At 42.2% G+C, this 22,455-nt stretch overlaps 1 protein-coding gene across 1 annotated transcript; it reads right to left on the minus strand.

Moving 5' to 3' along the window:
• Window positions 1-19,113, minus strand: RILPL1 (Rab interacting lysosomal protein-like 1; the record flags this gene model as incomplete). Its single annotated transcript, XM_009700002.1, has 6 exons — window positions 1-469; window positions 7,201-7,293; window positions 7,825-7,997; window positions 11,529-11,747; window positions 13,093-13,211; window positions 18,963-19,113. Coding segments are annotated over 6 exons (900 nt in total), but the record flags the coding sequence as incomplete, so codon positions are not given.
• Between the last annotated feature and the right edge of the window lie 3,342 nt (window positions 19,114-22,455).

Below are 22,455 nucleotides of genomic sequence, written 5' to 3' on the forward strand. Positions count from 1 at the left end.
TTTTTTTGGTTTAAAGAAGCTTGTGTTACTGTAGTTAATACATGAACAAGACCATAGACTTGTTATTCAGCACAAAACAAGTCATCTAGAAGCTTCGATGTCCCAGGGTATCAGCAACTGTTACTACAAAGCTTGGATTCTGTTTTCTGCAAACAGTCACCAAGTCAACAGTGAGGGATCCCTTTTGAAGAGTACATCTGAAACACAACCACCGAGGTGTGCAAGGCAAATAAAAGTGATGAGCTGCCAGATTTGTTTACAGAAGCTTCTTGTTACTAGACTGTCGAGATCTACTGCGGTCAACTGAACCCCTCAAGGTTTTAGTCACAGGTGCTGCAGGGCTTCTTGTCCTTGTTCAGTGTAGGAGTCATCTTTATTTGAACTTGACCATTCTCCAAAAGTATCCTGGAAGTGGACATTTTTCTGTGATGCCTGCATACGCTTCTTATCACGGGAGAAGAAACTAAACCTTCCGGGGAAGGAGGAGTAAGGGAGGAGAGGGAAAAGAAAGAAGACTGTTTAGCATCTTGAAAACACTTCAAACACCCGACACGATACACAGCACAACAAAACACAAAGCAAAAAAATCTGTTTGCATTTGCAAAAATCAAGGCAGTGAAGCCTGATGGGAGTGCATGTCAAAATGTTATTAGAGATGAAGTCATTGCAATCTCAAGCGGTTTGGCTATGGAAGCTTCAAATAAGCTCTAAATGCTGTTGACTCTACAAGGTGCAAGTATCATTTTAGACGTATATTTCCCCTTCCCCAGCCCTGAGATAAAGAAGCAACACGATACAGGTTAGTTTCTTGGCATAAGTAAAGTGGTATCTTTGGCATGAAATCTGTATAATTTACCATAAAGCAGAAATAGAAAGTGTTTTTAAGGGTGTCAGCAGGGAAGTTCATAAGACAAGAAAATAAACCTCCACATTTTTTCCCAGTATACAGATTTTGATACATAGACTTGATTCCTGCAAAAATAAATGAATAAATGCACGTATGTGCACAAGAGTTTGCAGGATGAAGGCTCTAAACAAATGCACACAAGTGTGCACGTCATTTCCTGTCACACGGCTTGGGTGCTCTAAGATAATGACGTACATGAACCAACAGCCATTTAAATACAACAACAAATTGCCAGCTGGCCACATAGCTAAAAAAATACAGTTGGAAAGATCCTTAGTATCATTTCATTTGCATAGGAAGAAGTTACTTGATTAGGCAAACTCAATGTTCGTCATGAGTTCAGTACGAGAGGTGTTAGTGCAGTGTTTAGGTCTGCTGAGAAATGCAAAAGTCGTGGCTCCAGCTACCAAAGGTCTGAATTGGCTGTGTACCCTTTTGGTTTTAATGGGGCACTTTAGGAGGTAAATACTGTTCTGCCTGCACAGTACCAAGCATAATGCAGTTGTGATCCAGGACAAGAACTGCTAAATGCTTCTACAGTAAGAGACACTGCAAATATAAACTTAGCTTTGATAGAGGACGGAGTATTTGTCAGGGCATAAACCTGACTCTACGTCCACGCCCCACCGTCCTCAGCATTCTTCCTCCGCCCACACTCCCTTAAGTCTCCCCGCAGTACCATGATCCCAACCGTCCAAGCCGCCTTGTGCAGACCAGGGAGTTCTGCCTTCGATGTCTCTAGTCACATAGGAGGCTGTATTTGAGTGCCAGATGAGGTTTAAGGCAGCTTTCCTGAAAAAATATCCTATCATATGTGCAGGTAAGCATGATGATAATTATTAAGATATCAAGACTATTAAGAATAATTATTTCTTGACAAGAAAGTGATATAAAAAGCTACACAAGGGCAATGCCAGATAATTAACGTTGCTAGCAGGACCTGAACTTTTGCATTTCCTGGCTTCAAATGTGCAGCCCTAATAGTGAAATAAGTATTTTGCATTTAATTAGCCTCATACTTTTCTACCACCCTTATCACAGGAGCTCATACATTCACACACATATGCTATGTCTTTTCAGGGCCAGATCCAATTCCAGCTGATAAAAGAAGTGTCTAGTCACTGAGGCTTTCTGCTGAGCATGTTTGGTCCTGCATGGTCAGGCTTAGTATCTTGAAGTCCACACAAAGGACTGCTGTATTTATGCAGTAAGTTTCAAACTTCAGAGTTCAGTAATTTTTCACTTTATCATGAAATTAAGTAAGAGAAAAATATGTTCGTAAAATCTCTACATGAGGCAGAGGGGTTAGGCTTTTTTAATTCCTTCTGAAACAATGAAAATTGTTACTATGTCTAGAAAACTCTCATGGAGGACGTTTGGAAAAAGCATGTCTGTGTGGAGAGGAAGGGAATTTAAATACTGTGTTGCTGCTGTAAATATGAAGATCAATAAAGCAGCAGTTCTCATGCAAAGAAACTTTGCATTAACAATTATCAGTACGCCTTCCAGGGACAGCAAATAATAGGATGATAGAATTGTTTACTGAGAGTGTATATTCTATTCCGAAATACATAATTAGAGACAAAATATACAGAGCATAGATAGAAAGACATGGAAGCAACAGCCTATAATTAACACTGGAAATTAATGTAGGTGTCAGCCATGACATTCTGTAAATCTAACTAACTGATTTGTAACAGGTCATTAGAATGACATGGGTTTCTTAAAATGCATTGGTGTGAATTGTGAATAGGCACGCTTAGTAAGCAAAATTAACAGGTGCTGGTTAAAACTGCATATTGCAACAGTTTTCTAAGGAGTAATGACTGGTTTAGCATGGTAATATTAAGGCAAAAGGTGATAAAATGTCAATACTTGAGGATGAGCATGGAGGACTATGATGAGTTGTGTACTGACTGGTCATTCTGATTGGCACTTTGTTCTTCTGTGATCCCACAGCAGCCGATGAGAATGCAACCAGCAGTGCATGTTAACACAGGGTCATGCAAAAGGAAACCACGGTACCAAACATTAAAAAAAAAAAAAAAAAATTCCTACAAGGGACACAAGTCTTCTTATTGGCTGCAATGTGGGATCGTCTGGAATCAATCCAGCTGCTACCATGGGCATTATGGCTGTAAAGATCCTGGTCAGGAAAGTACAGACACAGAAGAGATAAGACTGGAGCAAGGGAAAGAAACAGCATTCCATTAAAAAGAAGAGAGGCAAACATGATACACGGGGTGACTCTGAATTACCACACAGGACATGTTACAGGGAGAGGTGGATCTGCATCACCCAAGACAGCTCTCCTCAGTGAAAAACTCTTATTTAGAAAAGGTAGTCATTGTAACAGTTTAAATTGCTTTTGAATTTCTAAAAGATACCACTTTTCTGTTGTGAGGCAGCCTGCAATCTGGGTTGGATTTCATCAAGGTATTACCACCTCTAGCAATGCAGAGCAGAGTGCACATTTTTCTTCCCAAGAGACAAACAGGCACATACATAATGAAATGACAGATGAAGGTGTATGTTAAGAAATACAAAACAGGACTCTGCTGTGACTACTGGATATTTGCACAGAAAACAGGGTTAGACAGGACCAGCATCGCAGTTAAAGATTTTACAAACGTTACGGTTGATAGTTTCAAGTTAAAAACCAGTATCACAGGTGAAATCTTGAAATAACCTCCTAGGCAAGCTACTTGGTTAAAAGGCCTGTCTATCTGTTCCAAAAGAACCTCCATTGCTTCACATGCAGAAAGATGCCAACTGCAGGCAGCTAAATATTTATTTGAGACCTTGCAACTACTCTAGCAGAAACACTTTCTAGGTGGCTAGCAGCAAGACTGTTTCTTTGTAAGAGTTCAGCACTTTCACTAGGCATTATACAATTCATGCAACGTAGAGGTTGAGAGAGCACGCTGGCTAGGTGCTCTATGCCCAGGCAGCCCCACACAAACCTGCCAACACACCTTCATCCATACCTGGAACACCCTCTGTTTTTCTAAGGATTCTCCTCAGAGGTTCTCCCTTGTGCCAAATATTTTTTTGAACTGTGGACTAATGTCAATTAGAGATTAAGTTGAAATCACGAGAGACATTTCACTTGTGACCAAATGCAGCTCTCCCCAACACAGTCACTCTAACTGATATTCTTAGATTAAAAATGAAAACAAACAAGCACACATTGTTGTATCATTAGCAGTAACTAGGACTTCTATTTTTACGCATTGTGGCACGGTCCGTGAGCTGCAGAAATGAGACAGACACATCAGCTTTTGTAGACTGCAAGAATAGGAAGAAAACTTATGGCTGTTTCAGGCATTACATCAGTCACAAACAAGCACGTATCCTTAAAGAGAAAACAAAAGGGCGTTTTCTGCTCAAAACAGAGGGAGCATTTTTAATCCTTGTACTTTTCCTTCCCAGTAAAGCCTCTTGCTTACATTATTTCATCAAAACTCTGACATGTGATGTGGTAGAGACAAATGTAGAAATCAATCAGTCCGAGATCAGACCTCAGAGTTTGCTCCAAACCTGCAAACTCTGGGAGTGAAACGATGTTGATTTCTGTAACTTCTGTCTTCCTTTCTTTATGGGGATGCAGCACAGAATCACCTGAGCACATCTTAGATGGCACAGGCTACATATACGCATGTCTTATTCCCTGAGATACTGCGTGGTCAAGGAAAAAAGGGCACATTATAGAGGCAAGCATAAAACTTCTCTTGAGAGGATAGCAACACTGTCTCCTATTTTTGTACTTCAGCTTTTTCTTTAATCAGGAGGAAAAGTCTGAAACGGAGGGAAAAGCAATGCTACTTCGTTTGTAAAGGCACTCTGCACGCAGATATCAGCATTTCAAGTTTTCATCACATCATTAGGTATGGAGAGTTTCCGTGCCAGTGCGTTACCAGGTAGCCATACAGCGAGGTGCTGACAGCATCCTGCCGGGGAAGGGAGAAGGGAGCTCTGGGGACAGCTCAGGTAGGGCAGGAGCCGGGCTGTAACGGGACAGATCAGATGCTACACTTGGGTTCTTTGTTTTTCCCAGCAGTGGAATTTCATGTCTTTTTAAAGCCCATCTACAAGTACACTGTTGACAACACACACAGAGAGGAGGGAGAAAAGAAAATAAACCCACACTAGAGAAATCCTATCCAGACAGGCTGCAAGAATAAGACAAACCTGAAAACTATGACCATCCTTCAGGTTACTTAAGTAGATGGTTTTATCTTCCCTTACTTAATATGATGGCTAAATGAAGAGAGAGCAGAAAGAAACCTGGGGACAGAGCATGGCAGCTAAAGAAAGTAATTTCATCTTAACAGCAGCTTCAATACATGCTTCCACTGTCTGGCAGAAGAGGACTCTTGCCTTTTCTGGAAGGGGCCAAAAGAACATGATGTTATGTTTTCTTGTGTGCTGTTTTAGTTATATGAACTTAACACAGAATCTGAGAAACAGAAAGATTAGACAGGTGTCTGAAAATGTGCATTGGTTGAATGGTCTGATGCTCAACAGGTTTTCACTAATCAATTAACTGAGAGGAAGAAAGCACTGAGATAACTGGCTGAAAACACTTATGTGCCTCCTGCCACAGCTCCCTGCGCTGCTTACACATGTATGCAGAAGGCAGGGTCAAAGCTAATACCTCGTCAGCATGTGCTCTGTCTTACAACATCTATTTACATTTTTATGCTGCCTTTGCTTCATAAATCAAGCGTGGAAACTGCAGTCAACACAAACTGCAGAAGCTGAAACCAGCCATCCCCTACAATGGGATAAACTTTTAAAAGTACTAAAATAAATTTAAAAGGAAATAGAAGCTTTACAGTGGAGATCTTGTGAGACAAAGTATTATTATTACAATCACAGTTGCAGAATGAAAACTTAAGCCCAAACTTAAAGTGTGTTTTCTAGTCATGTGAGAGGAAGGGTTCTCTCAGCAAAGAAAGCAGCACAGACAGAAGCTGGAGTCTATTGAAAATAATCAAAAGTGCCCTCCTGACTTTATGGTGTTTTGGATCAGTCCAGATCTTCCAACGGAACTTACTCTCACAGGGCTGCTGCTATTATTAAAGAAGGACTGAAGGCTATGGACATGGGGACAGGATGGAAGAGCTTTTTATGTGGAAACAAATGACTGTTCCAAAATAATTTATGCAGTTAAAAAAGTTAAGCTTCCAGTATCACAAAAATCCAAAGACTTGCTATAAGGTTACAAGACTTATTGTGGAATAAATAAATGTACTAGGAGGGAGTTTCAACAGACAAATGGATTGGCTAGCACTGTGACTTTATAATTAAGTGATATAGTAGTAAATGCACACCTCTGACAGTAAGCTTAGGTTTCGGACAGCAACATTAAATACTTCACCAGAAGAATGTGGGGTTCTTTATAGCCAAGAAAGCTGGCATCCTCTCCAGCAGCAAACTTCTTCAGCAAACAAAAGGTTTTTGTGCTGTACATGTAGCGCAAGTCGGGGTCTAAAGGCTTAGGTCAACAGGGAAATGGGCACAGTGAGGTCATGGGGAAACCTTGCTGTCCACACCCAACTGCTAGAGGTCTGCAGCTGGTTTTACTTGTGAACTAAACTCTTCACACGTCTTCAGAGCATGACCTGTGGGCCACTGGTTTCTGACACTCCACCACCTTAGGATCTGTGTGTTAAGGAACTGGGACTTGCACTTGAACAGAACAATTGTTCCTACAATCCTTGCACACTGAGATCTGGCACTGACTTCAGTTTTGGGGACAAAGCACAGGCTGAGTGGTATTCTGGATAAGACCACCATCACTAGGCACCTCCCTTTGGAGTATGGCTACGTAGCCCAGACAAAAAAATCCTCTAGGAAGATCAGGTGTCTGTGTTTAAGAGCTCACCAGCTCGTACCAGCATTGCAACACATGATCTTTTGGTTAGCCTGAGTAGTGTACTTAAGAAGCAAACATTAGAACTGGAGCAGGCTTCTTGGGCACACCAGTCTGGCCCATAAACAAAAGCAAACGGAGCACTGTTGGACTCCCTGCTGCCGTCTGCACGTAGGGAGCACAAGGTACCACAGGAAATAATCTGAGGCTGAAAGTTGACCCAGAACTAAGCAAAGTTTTGGCCAAAGCCACCTGCTGTTTCATGATATCTGTCAAGTGCTCCCTCAATGTCTCTCACAAATACATTAGGGATGTGGTTATCTTAATTTTTAAATTCTTTAAAATTGTCCTACCCATAAGAAACATCTAGTATTTGCAGACTATATCCAGTATCCTTAGAAAATATGCTACTTACAGTCGTTTGATTCCAGATTCAGGCTGAGTTGAGGGTTTTGACTGAATTATGGGTGTAGGTTGAGGGGATCTAGTTTCTTCTTCTGTTTCCTCACTTAAAAGAAAGAAAAGATAATTAATGTTCTCCTAAGCCACAGAAGCACTTTAAGTTGTAAAATTCAATCTGAGGTTGTACTGGTGATGAGGAAATGGAAAAAGATCTGTTCTACACTCACTGAAATCAATGGGAGATTTTTCTGTCAACCAAGTAACAGCACCTAGAACTGAGTCTCCTTTCAATATTTTCCTCCCATTGTGACAAGGAGAGGGAGAAGAGGAATGCATTGAATAAAAGTTCTAGAATTTTCACTTTAGACCCACTCTTATCCTCATTTTTAAAGTTCAAAAGTATTACATGTTTGTAATCTAAGATTCAAGGGGAAGCTGGGAGTTAGGGAAGAACATAGTTTTTCCCAGTTTTGAGGAAACAGATTCAAACTAAAGCTGTATGCTTGCAGTCTCTACTTTAAGCCTTTGTGGAAATATAAGCTTGTTGGACACAATTTAAGAGCACATTTATTGTTTCCAGAGCTGCCCTATGGCTTCTCTGTGTGTAGTATGCCACAGGAGAGGAGATCTAACCTACCTTTTGTAGTATAAAAGCTCCTCTTGAAGTAAAAACACTTTAGATTTCAATTCATTCCTCTCGTGAAGGACATCTCGGAGCTCCTGCAAGGTGAATCTTGGACGATTCGGATCTTTTAAGTCCATTGCCATCTTTTCTGACTCTGAGAGGCAGTCATCATTGTTTGGTTCTGTCTAGGAAGTGAAATGTGGGCTTTAAATTCACCATGTAAGTGGCATGCCTGAGGAGTTTTTTTCAGTCTAGTTCCTAACCTCTTCCTTTCAGCACTATTAAATCCTCTTTTAAGAGAATCACAGCAATTTTAAGAGGAAAAAAAACATAGAAGGAATTTGTTTTTCATGTTAAAGACTGTCAGAAAGAACTGCTCAGTGATCTGATCACTTTGTTCTTTCCTGTGCTCAGGCTGACTGACGACACACACAGGACTGGTGAGACCATGGCAAGCCTCTGAAAGATGATCTGAGCTCTGGTTTACCTCTCTTCACCTGGTGTTCAGAGGAAGCTTGCAAACGAGGAAGACCTGAGTGTTGTGACCTACAATCAAAGCCCTGCGCTCACAGGAATCTTTGAGAGAGCTACGTGTTTGGGAAAACAAACAAACACCAGTTGTTTCTAGCAGGCCTGAACACAGGGTCCAACCTGAGCCACCTTTATAGGTGATAAGTTTTCTTGTGGAAAAATTCCTGTGGAACCCAGGCTGCCAGAAAGTCCACTGAAAACGTATAGTCCAATTTTTGATAAACAAGTCAGTTTAAGGAATTCATACTTTTAACAAATGGGGTAAACATCAGCCTTTTATATAAACACTGAAAAAAATGCGTAGCAAAGATCATGACAGTTCCTTCCAGCTCCTCCCACAAAGAGTTCTTTTCCTCTGAGAACAGTTCACTGAAAGCTTGGAGGAATTTTACCTCCCATCACTCAGTTTCTGTGGCTCCCAAGAAGACAGAACTTGCACTCTAGGCACATGGTTGGATTCCCAGGCCTGTGGGGCTGCTTCACGTCACCCAGGTAGACTCTAGCACTTGCCCAGAAATATTTGGTCCTAACTAATTGTGAAAAAGTGGTCTGTATAAACACAGCACACAGAAGACAATCGTTCGGGTCCCCTACTATTGTCCCACTCAGTGGCTGCACAGAGCTGAGGACCAGTTAATGAGAAATCACGAGTTTCTGGGAAAGGTACTCAGAATCAAGATGCTGAAAAGCAGCCACAAGCCTTTAGAGGTCTGCAGGGTTTCTAACAATATAAATAACTGCAGGGCACTCTATTCCAGCAAAGTACATTCAAAATGTAGCAAAGTACACTTGAAATGTGATGCTTTTTGCAAGGACCGACTAGAAGCCAGTACATGAAATGAGAGATGCCAGCAGCCAGGTCAGCCATCCACCGTCCTAGTAGGATGCAGAGATCAGTCTCGGAGCTCCTGTGTTGCAGTGACACCTCACTGGGATACAAGCTGGAAATCTGAGGAACTAAGTACTGAAATTCTTAAACAGAGTCCATTTTTTGTAAGCCTGATCCTACCCTCTTTTAAGCTCATGTATTTGTGAAATAGTTTTGCTATCTATTGATATATAATTTCAGGTTAAGCTTGGCTGGGCTAAGGTTGGTGCAGTATCAATTTCTACAGCAGGGATTGCAGTCCTTGTCCTGCAAAGACAAAGCAGCAGAGCAATGCTCACTTGTCCATTTGTCTGATACAACCTATTCATGCGAATGCATTTCCTTACACAGACTACAATAAATAAAGATTGATGCAACCTAACAAGAAGTTAAAAGGAAATTACCCAAACGCTATTCCTCTTCTTCAGCCCTCTAGATTAGGGTCTGAGCTGATGCCTCTTCTTTTGGTTGTGTATTTGCCCCACACCTTTGCCCAAATATGCTATTTTTGCTAGATTTTGCTCAAATCAGCAAAGACCAAGCAGCATGTAGCCAATGCAACTGTACTTCACTGAAGCCTACAAGCAATGTCCTTTCCAGAGCATGCAGCTATTCTAGCTTTCTGCTTGCCACTGCAATTCCTGTCTAACCATCATCCTGGCAAAGAGAGCGGGGAATGGCTCTAATTAGAAGAGCCGCCATTGCCATAGAACTGATGAGTTAGAGAGAAATAAAGAATTCATCCTTTCTTTCCAGAGACTGAGGACATTTTCACTCCTGCTGGCTCCAGGCCTAGGCTCCACAGCCCCATTTACAAAGCTGGGTGTCCTGGCTGAATTAATAGCAATGAAATAATTCTTTTCATTATAATACAGCGCTTGCCCAATGTTAACACAACACTGGCTGTCACATTCCAGGGGGGACCAGGGTACCCCATCAACCTTTGCCTCTGCTTCTTGATGTATATTCTTGCCTACTAGAAGTGAATTGGACGTTTCACTCTCTGCGGCAGTCTATCAAGCATTTACAATGCCGCTTGGTACTGGAGCTCTTATCGACGCATCCAGCCAAACAGCTCTATATGATAGTGCTTCTCTAAGTTCTTTCATATCATGATACTCCTTATCCTATTTTGTACTCTTTTAAGAGCAGCATTAGGAAAGGGAAATACAACACACTTGCTTTAGTAAGACAGAAGTAGTGTCATATGCACAAAAAAATTAATAGGAACCATAAAGAGGACTAAGGGATGCAACAGATCAGAGATGCATCTTTTTCTCAGGAAGCTCCCCTCAAGTTTGCATTCCTACTGCTCTGATCTCAGCACTGACTCAATTGGCAGATTGTCTGTTCCTGCAAGTACTTGAGTATGCAAGCAGTAACATTTGCTTCTCATGAACATTCATGCTAGCAACATTTCACTGCACAAATTCTAACAGGAAGCAAAATCAGAAATAAGGCCAAAGTTGATTCCTCTAAAAGGTGCCTTCAAATATTTATGTTGATTTGGTAGCAACAGACCAGCTCAGTCCGGAGAGATTGAAAGTGCCATAAGCACTGCAAGGACCAAGCGTGCAGAGTTCTGCATTGCCTCTGACACAATTTCTTCTCTACTATGGTTCACATGCCACCACCGTCATAGTGCACTGCACCTTTGGGACCCATTAGGGCTTGCGTATTTGCATACTCAACAAGGCTTAAGCTACTGTCAGCTCTTTATCTTTCAGAAAACCCAGACTGTTTAAGGGATTGTTTTCCTTGAGGTAAGGGGTTGATGTGTACAAACAAAATGAAGCCAAACATACTAATGCAGCACTACCAAAACACTATCTGCCTCCAAAGCAAACTAACAGCTGATACACCAGAGATTTTGGATTGCTTCATGATGTTTTTAATAGAACACTCTCTTTTGAAGCAACGATTTGTTCTGATATCTGCCAAATTCTGCAGCCTAGTGCACAACCCAAAGGTTACACTCCCTAGGATGCACGACAGGTAGCCAAGTCTAAGGAGAGAGCTGTTCTCTAATGCAGACATCCCATTGCTAACTTGTGCCTTCTGTGAGACCGGTTTCCTCCTTTAGGAAGGAGGGGTCTGTTCCACTGGGTCATCATCCACGCTAACGGGGCCTTTCCTGTCACACCGCAATGACTGACGTTGCCCTCTGTATGTCACACCTGAACACGAGGAGATGCTGTCCTCAAGTCCCACCATTGCCTCTGATGTGTATCAATCACATTTATCCAAAGAGGTACTTGGTATGAAGTCCAAAGCTTTTTAAAAGGCTGTTCAGAAAGTGATTTAAAGTGCCTCTTACCTTTGCTTCCTCCCCATTTTGGCTGTCCTCTCCCTGCAGTTTTTCTCTCAGTTTCCCCACCTCTGCTCGCAGGTTGCCCATCTCCTGCTCCTTGGTTTGCAGATATGCTTCTAACTCCACCTTCTGCTCAATCAGTGCCTTCCCCTGAGCCTCAACAACGGTGATCCGGTGCCGCAGGTCATGGTTGATTTTCATTAACCTGTTCTGTTGCTGCTGAAGCTGCAAAACATTGATGCAATAGGTCAGCATCCATTCAGCCATCAGCCATGATGGCCAAGTCCCAAACATCACATCAATGAAAAAGTAGTGGGTTCCTGTTGAATTTAATCTGGAAAATTCTACCCCCTCCTTGCACCCGGGTAGTTTTTTTTAATATCTAATTATCTACTACAGATGAAGTCACCGAAATTTAATTTTCTAGAGCGAAGAGGCATTTTTCCCCTAGCACAGAGAGTTCTCCAGCTAAAACCAAATCCATCACTTCTGATACTATGTTTCAAAAAAGCAAAGTTCAAGGAGAGGGTGGCTTATGGGATTCTGAATCAAATCTTAACCCAGAATAGAAGCGAGAAAGACAAGATTGAGGAATCCTTAGTATTCCATTTATCAGTACTTTGCTTTGAGCTGTCAGGCTCTCTCATAAGGCAGGATGTGACCTGCTGGGCATTGTATGGACAGCACCAATTTGAAAGACCACAGCACCTGCCAGAGGCACTTGAGTAGAGCAGAGATCATCTAAGTCTGGCCCTCACTAGCACCACAAAAGTCCCATGGCCTGAGGAGATGAGGCAGCGCGAGGATGGGAAGCAAAATATGGGTAAGGAGGTCATTCCTCCTGACACAGAAAGAACCAAGACATCATGCGATTCCCAAAGTCACAGTGGAGTCTGTGATTCAGCTAAGACTAAACCCGGATCTCTTGTGCTGTGGTCCCCAGGGCCACCCACCCTCTCAGTGACCTTCTGTTCACTGCTGGCAAAAGCAAGTGACCGGGGCTGGGCTCAGGCCCCTTCCTCCTACCCTCTTCCTGCGCAAAGAGGCAATCCACATTGCAGCCCTGGTGTGGGAGTGCAGCTATGGAGTCCTTGCTGCCAAACTCTACAGGGAGTATATGTAAAATATACAGTAGCCCACTCACCCACAGCGGGGATCTCTGGGTGGGGTGAGGCATGGGGCTGCTGAGGAAGTTTGCATCGCCAAAGCAGAGAGAGATTCAAGAAGCCAGAGAAAGTTATCTGTCCTGTTCCCATGAAAGGGGAGAGGTATCAGGTCTTTAAGGAAACAAACAAAACCACCTGTCCTTCCCCCATCTTCCTCTCTTGTTACACTGGCTTCTAGTCACGTTCCAAGTGTGCCTGGTTTTTCTGAACACACCAGAGGGGGTGTCTCTGCACTGAAGACTGCCTAACCATTTTGGACACTCCACAGCTATGCCGGACACTTCAGTTACTGGACTAATAACCTGGCATTGCTTACAACTTCTACATTAAACTTAAAGCTTGAAACCAGGCTATGGAAGTATGGGTGAGAAAGAGAAGAAATAGGAAGACTAAGAGCCACTTACAGCCTCTACATCCTCATTTTTAAGTCCAAGTTCCCGGTCCTTTGCTCTGATTTCATCCCTCTGTTTATCTACCACTTCCTTCAGCTTCTTCATGACTTGCCGCTCTCTCTCTGACATTCCTGGTTAAAAAAAGAGCACAGAAAACAAACTGAGGACAATCAGGAGCTGCTGAGAGTGAGAAATACTTAGGTAAAGACTCTGAAAGTTGCCTGCTGTTAGAATTACAGAGAAGCTGTTGGACGATGCTTGAAAGGTTACTTCAAGGGTAACAGGGAACACAGATGATACAATCCACTCTGCAAAGTCACTGCACAAAAGCTCCTTAAAAAAGGAACTGACAGTCCTCAGAAACATTTATAACTGTGGAGTGACACTGCTACCTCTTGCTGCCTTGTTAGTTTTACATCAGTGTTTGCTCTATGCGCCAGGGAGCTTGGTTATCTGTGTGATAATCTGTAGAATCAGCTGGCCAAGGTCCTGTGAAAATTATAAAAAAGATGATCTGGATCTTCAGCAAGATCTAAACAACATGTCACTGTTGTGGATTGCATCTAGATGAGGTGCACTGAAGTAGAGTGATTTTATGTTGAAACCCAGTTTTGTGTTGGGTGAAAGAGAGATGAAGGAGGACCTTCAGAGGGCATACCCACCCTGAATCTAGAACAGAGATTTAGTCTGAATTATGGTCACATGCTTTCTCCTCGTGTTTTGCAACCCTCTCCCCATCCTATTGTGTGATAATTCATGTCTAGAATAACTGTACCTCAGAGAAAAATACTACATGGCGTTTTACTTGTGAAAGATGTTTGGAACGTTGCCAAGAATCCAACATTGATCCTGTTGGAAAATAAGTAAAGGATTAGATTAACCTGAAATCTGACCAACGAATCATTAGGAAACATCATAAATCACAAAATGGGAAGCATCCTTCCATTATTTGCCATTCAGAGATAATCAGGAACTGGAACTACAGTGATGTGCTCTTCAAACACAGATCAGATGATATAACTCAGTGAGATGATAAATCTGCTATGCTAACTTTTCCTGGTAACTGCACAGAGACGTGCAGCTTGATGGTCCTAAACTATCACATAAGATCACATTGTACAACATCCCAGAGGATGGCTTGAAGATGAAAGCCTGTGACCAGGGCAGTGTGTGGCTGCTCTGGCCAAAGTCCAGTCCAAGCAGGACCTCAAATCCAGGGTCTACTGCTGCCTTGTTCTATTACCTTTGGCAAAGTACCTAGTTATGCGGGTCCCCAGCTTTCTCCGTTTATGAACTGCGAGTGGTGATAATTCACTCATCCCTCTGGGGTGGCTTTCCAGCCACTTCCTTTTTGATATATTAAAGCAGTTCCCATATCCCACATCAGAAATATGCTGCATACACGTCAAATATATGCAGCCAGTCAAGTCTCTACTTTCTAACATCAGCTCAGACTTTCTGGTTATGTTCTTCCCTCATCAGAGAAATCCAAAGTTGCTCCCATAACAGAATGTAGGCTGCATGCCTTTAGGAACTCCAGCTTACAGATCATCTGCAGCTTGAACTGATGGATAACACAGCAGAGCAAGACAAACCTGAGAGAAAGAGAGAGAGAAAGGGAATAACTCTTTGGTGGATGTGCACTCCTGCAGCAGCTGTGGGTTCCCACGCAGGCATCAAGAGCGTACCACTGCAAACAGGGGGAAAAGCAGCTCCGATCCCTCCTTGCTGAAGGACAAGAGCTATGGTACAGCAGAGAACAGGTAACCGCTCTGCTGGGAGAAGGACCGGTGATCAAGGCTGGCCAGCAGTTTGGTTCAGAGGATGCGTTCCTGTCAAACTCCAGAAAAGAGCTGAGTGACATGCTGTTCACATGCTAGTATTACAGTCTCATCTTTTCTAATTCTGTGGTAAGTTTGCCTGCTCTGTTTCTGGTCCCTGGTCCTTATCATCTCTCTGCTCTAGGTTCTAGGTCTTTGCAGGATAATTTTAATTCTTCACTGTGATAACAGCTCATGCCCACCAGGGAGGATAAGCAGACACTGACACACATTGCTACTTAACTTTTCTAAAAAAGCCACGGTCTCCTATCACAACGCAGGCCTGGACCACCACTGTATGCACAAATCTCACTACAGGTTCCTGGATCCACCCTCTGCAGCCAGTCTCATGGCTGGGGCCTAAAACATCAGCTGTATTTAAAACCAAAACAATCCAAAACTTTGCCTTGAAGTACAGAGGGACTGCAGTGAAACTTTATACTTGTGGTTTCACCCCAGTAGGAGCAAAAATAGTGAGTGCAGCTATATTCATTAGTACTTGTGAGATGCTTTGAGATCTCTAGATAGCAGGGGCTATTTAAAGAATAAAGTACTATTTCAGTGCTGACTGCTTTTCCTCCCACTGTGCTCATTTTTCTCCCTAACATTTGGTGAAGCTAAAAGACCTCAATTGTGTGCACAGATCACTACATTATCATTTTTATTTCAAGAGGAGGGGAAAGGAAAGGTGGGAAGTGTTTCTGAAACAGTCACATCTTTCATTTCCTTAGGCACTGAGGAAGAGGAGAGGGAAATCACTAAGTGCCCTAAATGTAAAGTAATTCTCTCTAAATGATTCAAACTCCAATAACTGCAAGATCTTAAATGGCACACCCAGTTGGCTTCCCTAGGCACATCCTATGAGCAGCTTCCTGTGGACTGCTGTGTTCATAGCATTGTTCAAGCAAGAGAAAGGAAAGCAGCTGGAAAAAAAAAAAAAAAGGAAGAAAAATGGAGGGGAAAAAAAAAGAACATCCTCTATGTTTATGTTGAGGGACCTGTTTGCTGTTGTGTTTACACAACATCTATTACAACAGGCCGAAGTGCCAGCCAGGGCCTGTGGCACTATACTACTACCTAAATACTTAGAAGTGTGCCTCCACTTTGGAAAGGGAATTGTAGGTTCCTCAGCAGCCCAGCACAAGAGGTTCACACAACTGTTGACATCCTGCTGCTTGTCTATATTACCACAGCCAGTCCGAGATAGCAGCTCCCCTCGCTGCACGGAAACAGCAGCCTGCTTGTCCTGTTTGACACACGTTGGGTCAAGTTTGCTTGTGGCATTCTACCAGGATATTCCAATCAGTCAGCACCATCAAGTAGTGCTCAGCTGGAGCTTGGGAGGAGCAGCATTAATGGATGTTGCAGACTCATCTTTAACCAATCCTGTGTGGTTTGCATTCTGCCACATGTCCTTTCACATGAACCCTGCTCTGCTCAGACTCTCAGCAGGTGCCCTCTGTGCAGAACACTCCTGTTCAGACAGGATCGCCTCTGCCTCTCTCATAAACACCTTCATTATGCTAAAGTGAGGCTCTGTGAACTCTGATGTGACTATTAATTGGCAAGGATTGGCTCTCAAAGTCTTGCACGCTCAAATCACTGGCTTCTGTTGCCTGTGCTAAAAATAACTCCTTTAACTGTCTGGCAAGTAAGCAGCAAGCTGTTAATCCCAGGGGCTAGCCGCTAAGGGGAGACATGATCACAATACTAAATCGTGCTGAGATATGAAGACTGGAGTCTGGTCAAAGTTAGTCCAGCTAATAAAGTATTTCGCTTGAAAACCTGCCTCTGTACACTCTACATGTATCAGATCAAATGATGGAGAGTGAAAAAAAGCAGCATGACTGCTTTTTGACACTCTCCACACAAATCATTTGAGATAAATCTATCCCCATTCATTAACAACAAAATTTCCTAAAAGGAAAACAGTTGGGTTTGATATAATAGGTCCCAATAATAACACAGTGTTGCTATAAATTAAAGTGATTTAAGTAAAACTGATGATTTTGGACAAAGAATATCTGTGATCCCAGAATCCGATCTCTGGAATGGGTTTGTAAGTTTTGTTTGTGTTGTTATACTTGGGTAGACACAGTAAAAATAACATGAAAAGCATGCCTGGCATTTGCTTGGCTAGCTGATGTGAAGAGTATGGCTATATTTAAATACAAGGACATAAGCTGCAGTGAGCTGGATACCCACTGCAAGGAAAAGGAAAAAAAAAAAAACCACACAAAAAACCAAAGAGGAAGTTGGTTCTTTATAACAAGATGTCATAGTCTTCATGGTCCATGACTCATCACTGCCATTCTGAAATTTTGCATGAAGTTTGTATGGCTGATGTTGAGCTACTTTGCCATTGATTCATAAATCGAAAGCATTGCATTTGTTTTTAAAAAGTGGTGATCTTGAGGTTTAACAATTTTTACTTTTTGAAGATTTCATTATACTCCTCCCCAGGGCAAGTGAGCAGTACTCAGCCTCTGGGAGAAAGCAAGCGCAACTTCTGCGGTGTTGGACAGTTTCATCCACCTACAGCAAGCCTCCATTTCATCCCAGCCTCCAGTGTCTGGAAAAAGATATCCCTTTGTTCCTAACGCTTTATTGGAGAGCTGCAGTGGCTCAGCTGTGTGGTCTGGTTTTCAGATTGGCCAGAGATGTTGCACGCTACACACAGGATGCTAGCCTTTTGAGGAAGCCATGACTTTACCGATAATCAGAACCTCCTGTGAAAATGGAGCTGTGGCTTGAAGCGCTGGACCAGAGTCCTGTCTATGTACAGAGAGTTCAGAAAGCCACCCACTTCCAGACTCACTATCACAGACATGATTTGCTGCTGGAGTGATGCTGCTACCATTCTCAGCTGTCTGTCTCATCTCTCAGCTCAAGGCTGCCTCATCCCCAAATCTGCACAGTCATTTTTTTTCCAACTGCTGAGCTTAAACCCCAGCAAAGTATCATGAAATGGACTTGGTATCTAGCAGTGTCAAATTATGTGCTATGAACTGTGGAGCAAATAGATATCCGTTCATCTGTCCCTGCTCTTGGGAAAGAGGTATTTGCTGAGCTGTGGGTGACAGCTGAGGGTGGCAATTGTTTCAGTTGCTGCAGTGAAATCTACCTGTACTTACAGGTCAGAATCTTACGTCTTGAATTTCATTCTGCATCAAGAAAGAAGTTGACCACAAATTGGTTGTTTCAACTCTTTAGGATTCACCCACTCCCTGGATTATAAATCTCTTCACTTATTCTAAATTGGCTCTAAGTCCCAAACAAGTGAGGGACTACCTACCTAAAGGCAGGTAAACCAAGTAAACCAGTCTCTCCTATTCTAAAAGAATATCATGATATTCTCGTAGAATATCTCCATATGGTGGACTGATAATTCAGACAAAGAAATCTTTATTTGCTGCTTTACAAACAGTTACCCTGAACAGATCAACAGTTGCACTTTGTGCATAGTGCTGTGAAGTAAACATTGCTGAATGGATTATTCTGTTTGTATTAGAAAACATAAGGAGGGCTTAAGAACATTTTTCCAAAATGCAAACTAAAAAGAAAAAAGTGATAGACCAAAAAATGAAGATATACTTTACTTTCAGAGATGCTTCTCAGCAAAACAAAAAGTTGTTCAGGCTTTTCTTTCCCTCCTACCCCCACCTCTTATCATGCCTTCAGTGTCATGCCATCAGTATTCAGAGTTTTTCTATTCAGATAAAAAAATCAAAACCAAATCAAACCAAAAACAACCAAATGCCCAAAACCCAAACCTGAATTAATCTGTAGGAGAAAAGCCAGAATATCTAGTCAAAATATTTTGATAAATTATTGCTTTGTATAACAAAAGCAAGTACTCCTACCCCTACCTCTTATCATGCCTTCAGTGTCATCACGTATTCAGAGTTTTTCTATTCAGGTAAAAAAACCAAAACCAAATGCCCAAAACCCAAACCTGAATTAATCTGTAGGAGAAAAGCCAGAATATCTAGTCAAAATATTTTGATAAATTATTGCTTTGTATAACAAAAGCAAGTACTGAATTTGAACTATCAAACTTGCCTTCATGCTTCTGAAATTCCTCTTCTGTGAAATTAATGTCTTTGTGAGACAAGTTTGTCATTAGTTGTTTATTCTCCTCCTGCAGCTGTGCAATTTGGGTAAGAAGATCCTGTGCTTCTCCTCTCCAGACATCCTCCACCAGTTCTAATTCCTAAAGGGTAGACAAGGACAACACATTTATATTTTTAAACATGTTAAGAGTCTTTGACTGGACTATTTACAGATCAAACGAGTAACAATTCTACTATGATTCTTATAGAAAACAATTAAATAAGGCTACTTTGACTTTCTTAGAAGACATCTACTTTTCTAATGCCGGCATCAAGATCCAACTATCAGTATCTCCTTCTGCTATATGCCAAATGTAAATACATGAGGAGAAAATTCCCGATGCAAACATTTTTGACGTGCAAGTTACCCGAAGGATGGTTCCTTATGCCCCATTTTGCTGTGAAGACCAGATTAAGGGGACTGCTGTGTTAGACAAGATAACCAAACAACCAAGAGCAAGAATCACCCCCTGCATCCCAGGAAGCAGCCGCAAAGGGCGTTGCAAATGCCCCAGAAACATCACGCAGTGTGGGCCAGGGGACTAAGTGTTAGGCATGCTCATTTTGAAAAAGCAGCATCTCTAGTCTAAATTTCTGTTATGAAACACGAGTGTAAAATAATGAGCGCATGATACAGTGCAGCAAACCCAGAGCTCTCAGTCTGCATGATAAACACAAGACAAAATTGTGCTGCTTCTTACGTAAATTTTTATATATGGAGTGTTTTGAGTGGCATCTATGTTAGTGGCAGCAAGACCGGTCAAAACAACAACTCCCATTTGCAGGCCACTGTGTGTCAAGAGCAGCTGTCACCAATACCCGTAAAGGTCAGATTAGGACAAAAAGTAGAAAGTCCTCAAGGAAAAAACAGTTGTATTTAGAGCTTTACTTGTTTCAAAAGCCTTTGCCATAAATCGTACTTCTGCAGCGGGGGGCATTCTCTGCTCCATTTTCACCTATGTGCTTCAAACAAAAAAAGCTGCATGAAAATCACTGGAGCCAGGCTGAGTCACTTGCTGACTTTTACATTCATCCAGCATGGCCCTTTCCTACCTAACAACAAAACACATTCAGACAACAACCCCGCCAAGCACAGCTCTAGGCTAAAATAAGCTCTGCTGAGAGATTAAAGGACAGCTTTCTGCTTTGAATGTATGCTCTGATAATGAGAAATCATGTTGCTATTGACTTTCGGGCCCAAATGTCATTTTAGTGCAGCATTTATTAGTGTATTGCTGCCATTTTATAATGCTTGCTACAAGTTTTGCAGAAAACACTATATGATAGAGAATATAAGAAACATATAGGTGTTGTAAGCTATGCAGCCTTAATAATTAAGTAAAGAGAATTTCATTAATCACCTCTATTTTACTTGAAACTCTGTATCTTGAAAGACAAGCAAAACTGTAATGAAATTTATATTGCCAAATACCTTGACTATTTACAGTGATGCTGCTTATTACAACTCTGTAGCTAAAACAATGCGGTGACCTATTTTAGGTAGTAAACCAGCACATTCATCCCTTATAAGCATACTGACAAAACCAAAATAGAACACACACAAAAACCCAAACTATCTAAACATATCATTTATGTGTGGCTACACTGTAAACACACATCTATACTAAGGTTTGTGCAGGCAAACTTTTTTGTTTATTGTTATTGAAGAGCCCAATGAATTGGAGCAGAAATTCATTTCTGAACCCTCATTAGTAGAAGTGTCAGACGGAGAAGGCAGATCTATGGGCCAGTAGGCGCCAGCCAGCGCTGAGCCAGGTTTATAGGCAAAACAAATCTACCTGTAAAGTTTAAATGCTAAAATCTCATAAACTGATGCTTGCAAGGACCACTAAAAGCTTGTCTGGATGATTTTTTGGAGTCTTTTAGTTCACAACTATTACTCAGTCTCTGGCTTTTTCTGCTTACCGGTACCTGGCCTGTGAGAGAGTTAGTCTTCAAACCCTCAGACTGGAACACAGATGATGTGACACTACTGTTCTTATAGGGACTTGGTGCACTGGGAATCAACTTGATTGAAAAAATACGTATGTATCATGTACTTTATTTTCCCTGTTAAAATATATTTCCACCAAAGTTTCATCTGGATTGTCTAAACACTCCCTGAGCCATTTCATGACTATTAGAGACGCTGGCAAAGTAGAGATGGCTAACTGGCAGGGAAATCAGTTGACATCCGGCAAGCACAGTGTTATGCAGTTGACATGTTTAGGAAACTTTTTAACACATATGTGAACTTCAGAAGCATCTGCACAGCACTGCAACTTGTACAATGATACTAGGTATTGCTACCGGGCCCAGTTTAGTATCCACTTCACCATGCAGCATTTTGTAAACATCTCAGATAAAGAGTTACTGTTGACTGGCAATAGAGCGGTCTCTGTGAAATCAGTGCGGAGATCCGAGTTAACGGCAGTTCTTCCCAGAGGTGTCAGGCATTCAAGGGCTCAGGAAGAGCTACTTTGATTCTAGCAGGGGGCCCAGACACAGTATGGGACCAGCACAACAGACCACCCACTTGTCTCCAAGTTTGATCTGTTAGAAGGGCAAAGGCACAGGTTTGGTACATGTATCTGTTCTCTAGATCGTCTTACTTTGGACTATGGAGACTTATCAGGGCTTTATACATTGAAGATCTTCTACCATCCTTTTCAGAGGCACTGCCCTGAGGCCTCCTCTGCAAAATGTTGCAGGAATTATCCTGGATTTTCCATATGCTGAGCAAAAGTCCCCTAGCTGACTCTTTTTAAAACGTAAAACTTGAATTTATTTAAATTAAAGCCAGCTCTTGAAGTTTGAGGTCTCTCTTCCAGAAATTCCCTGTCTCCTCTTTATTCTGAATCTGTGTGTGCAAGCAGGAATAGCATAAGGCAGCAGTGATGATTTAGCACAGTCACTTACTAGAAGAACCATTTATTTAAATCAGTTATCTGGATGGTTTAAAGAGTAGATCTGCCAGTTTCACTGCAGTAAGTGGAGCTGCTCATACTGTCCTGCCACATGAAGGTAACAGGTTATGGGAGATGATCTCTGCCTTGGGCTCTCATGGGAATGGCATCAGGGAACACAATGACCACCCTAGATCAAGCCAAGGGACAACATCTTACCGTCAGAGGATGGAGCAGGAATCTAGGAGCATGCTCTTCCCTACGCCAGCTCTAACACTGCCCTGAAATCACTTGGTCCTCCATCTCCCTCCTATTACTTGCCTACCCGATGAGTGTGCCAGGAAAACTAGACTGCTAAGTCATTCACAGCTCTGGAGAGAAAAGTGTATTATTGTCAGTGACCTTTCCTGGCCCAGCAGGAAGCAGCACTATCCTCTGGCCAGGAGACGGGATAGAGCAGGAGTCCTAATCAGGGAGACCCAAGGGGAAGGAAACGCAGTGACTGGGGAAGGGGTGGAGAAAGGGAAGGAGGAAGGA

This window comes from Cariama cristata, unplaced genomic scaffold (genome assembly GCF_000690535.1).
Source record: "Cariama cristata isolate BGI_N322 unplaced genomic scaffold, ASM69053v1 scaffold17595, whole genome shotgun sequence".
Taxonomy (NCBI): Eukaryota; Metazoa; Chordata; class Aves; order Cariamiformes; family Cariamidae; genus Cariama; species Cariama cristata.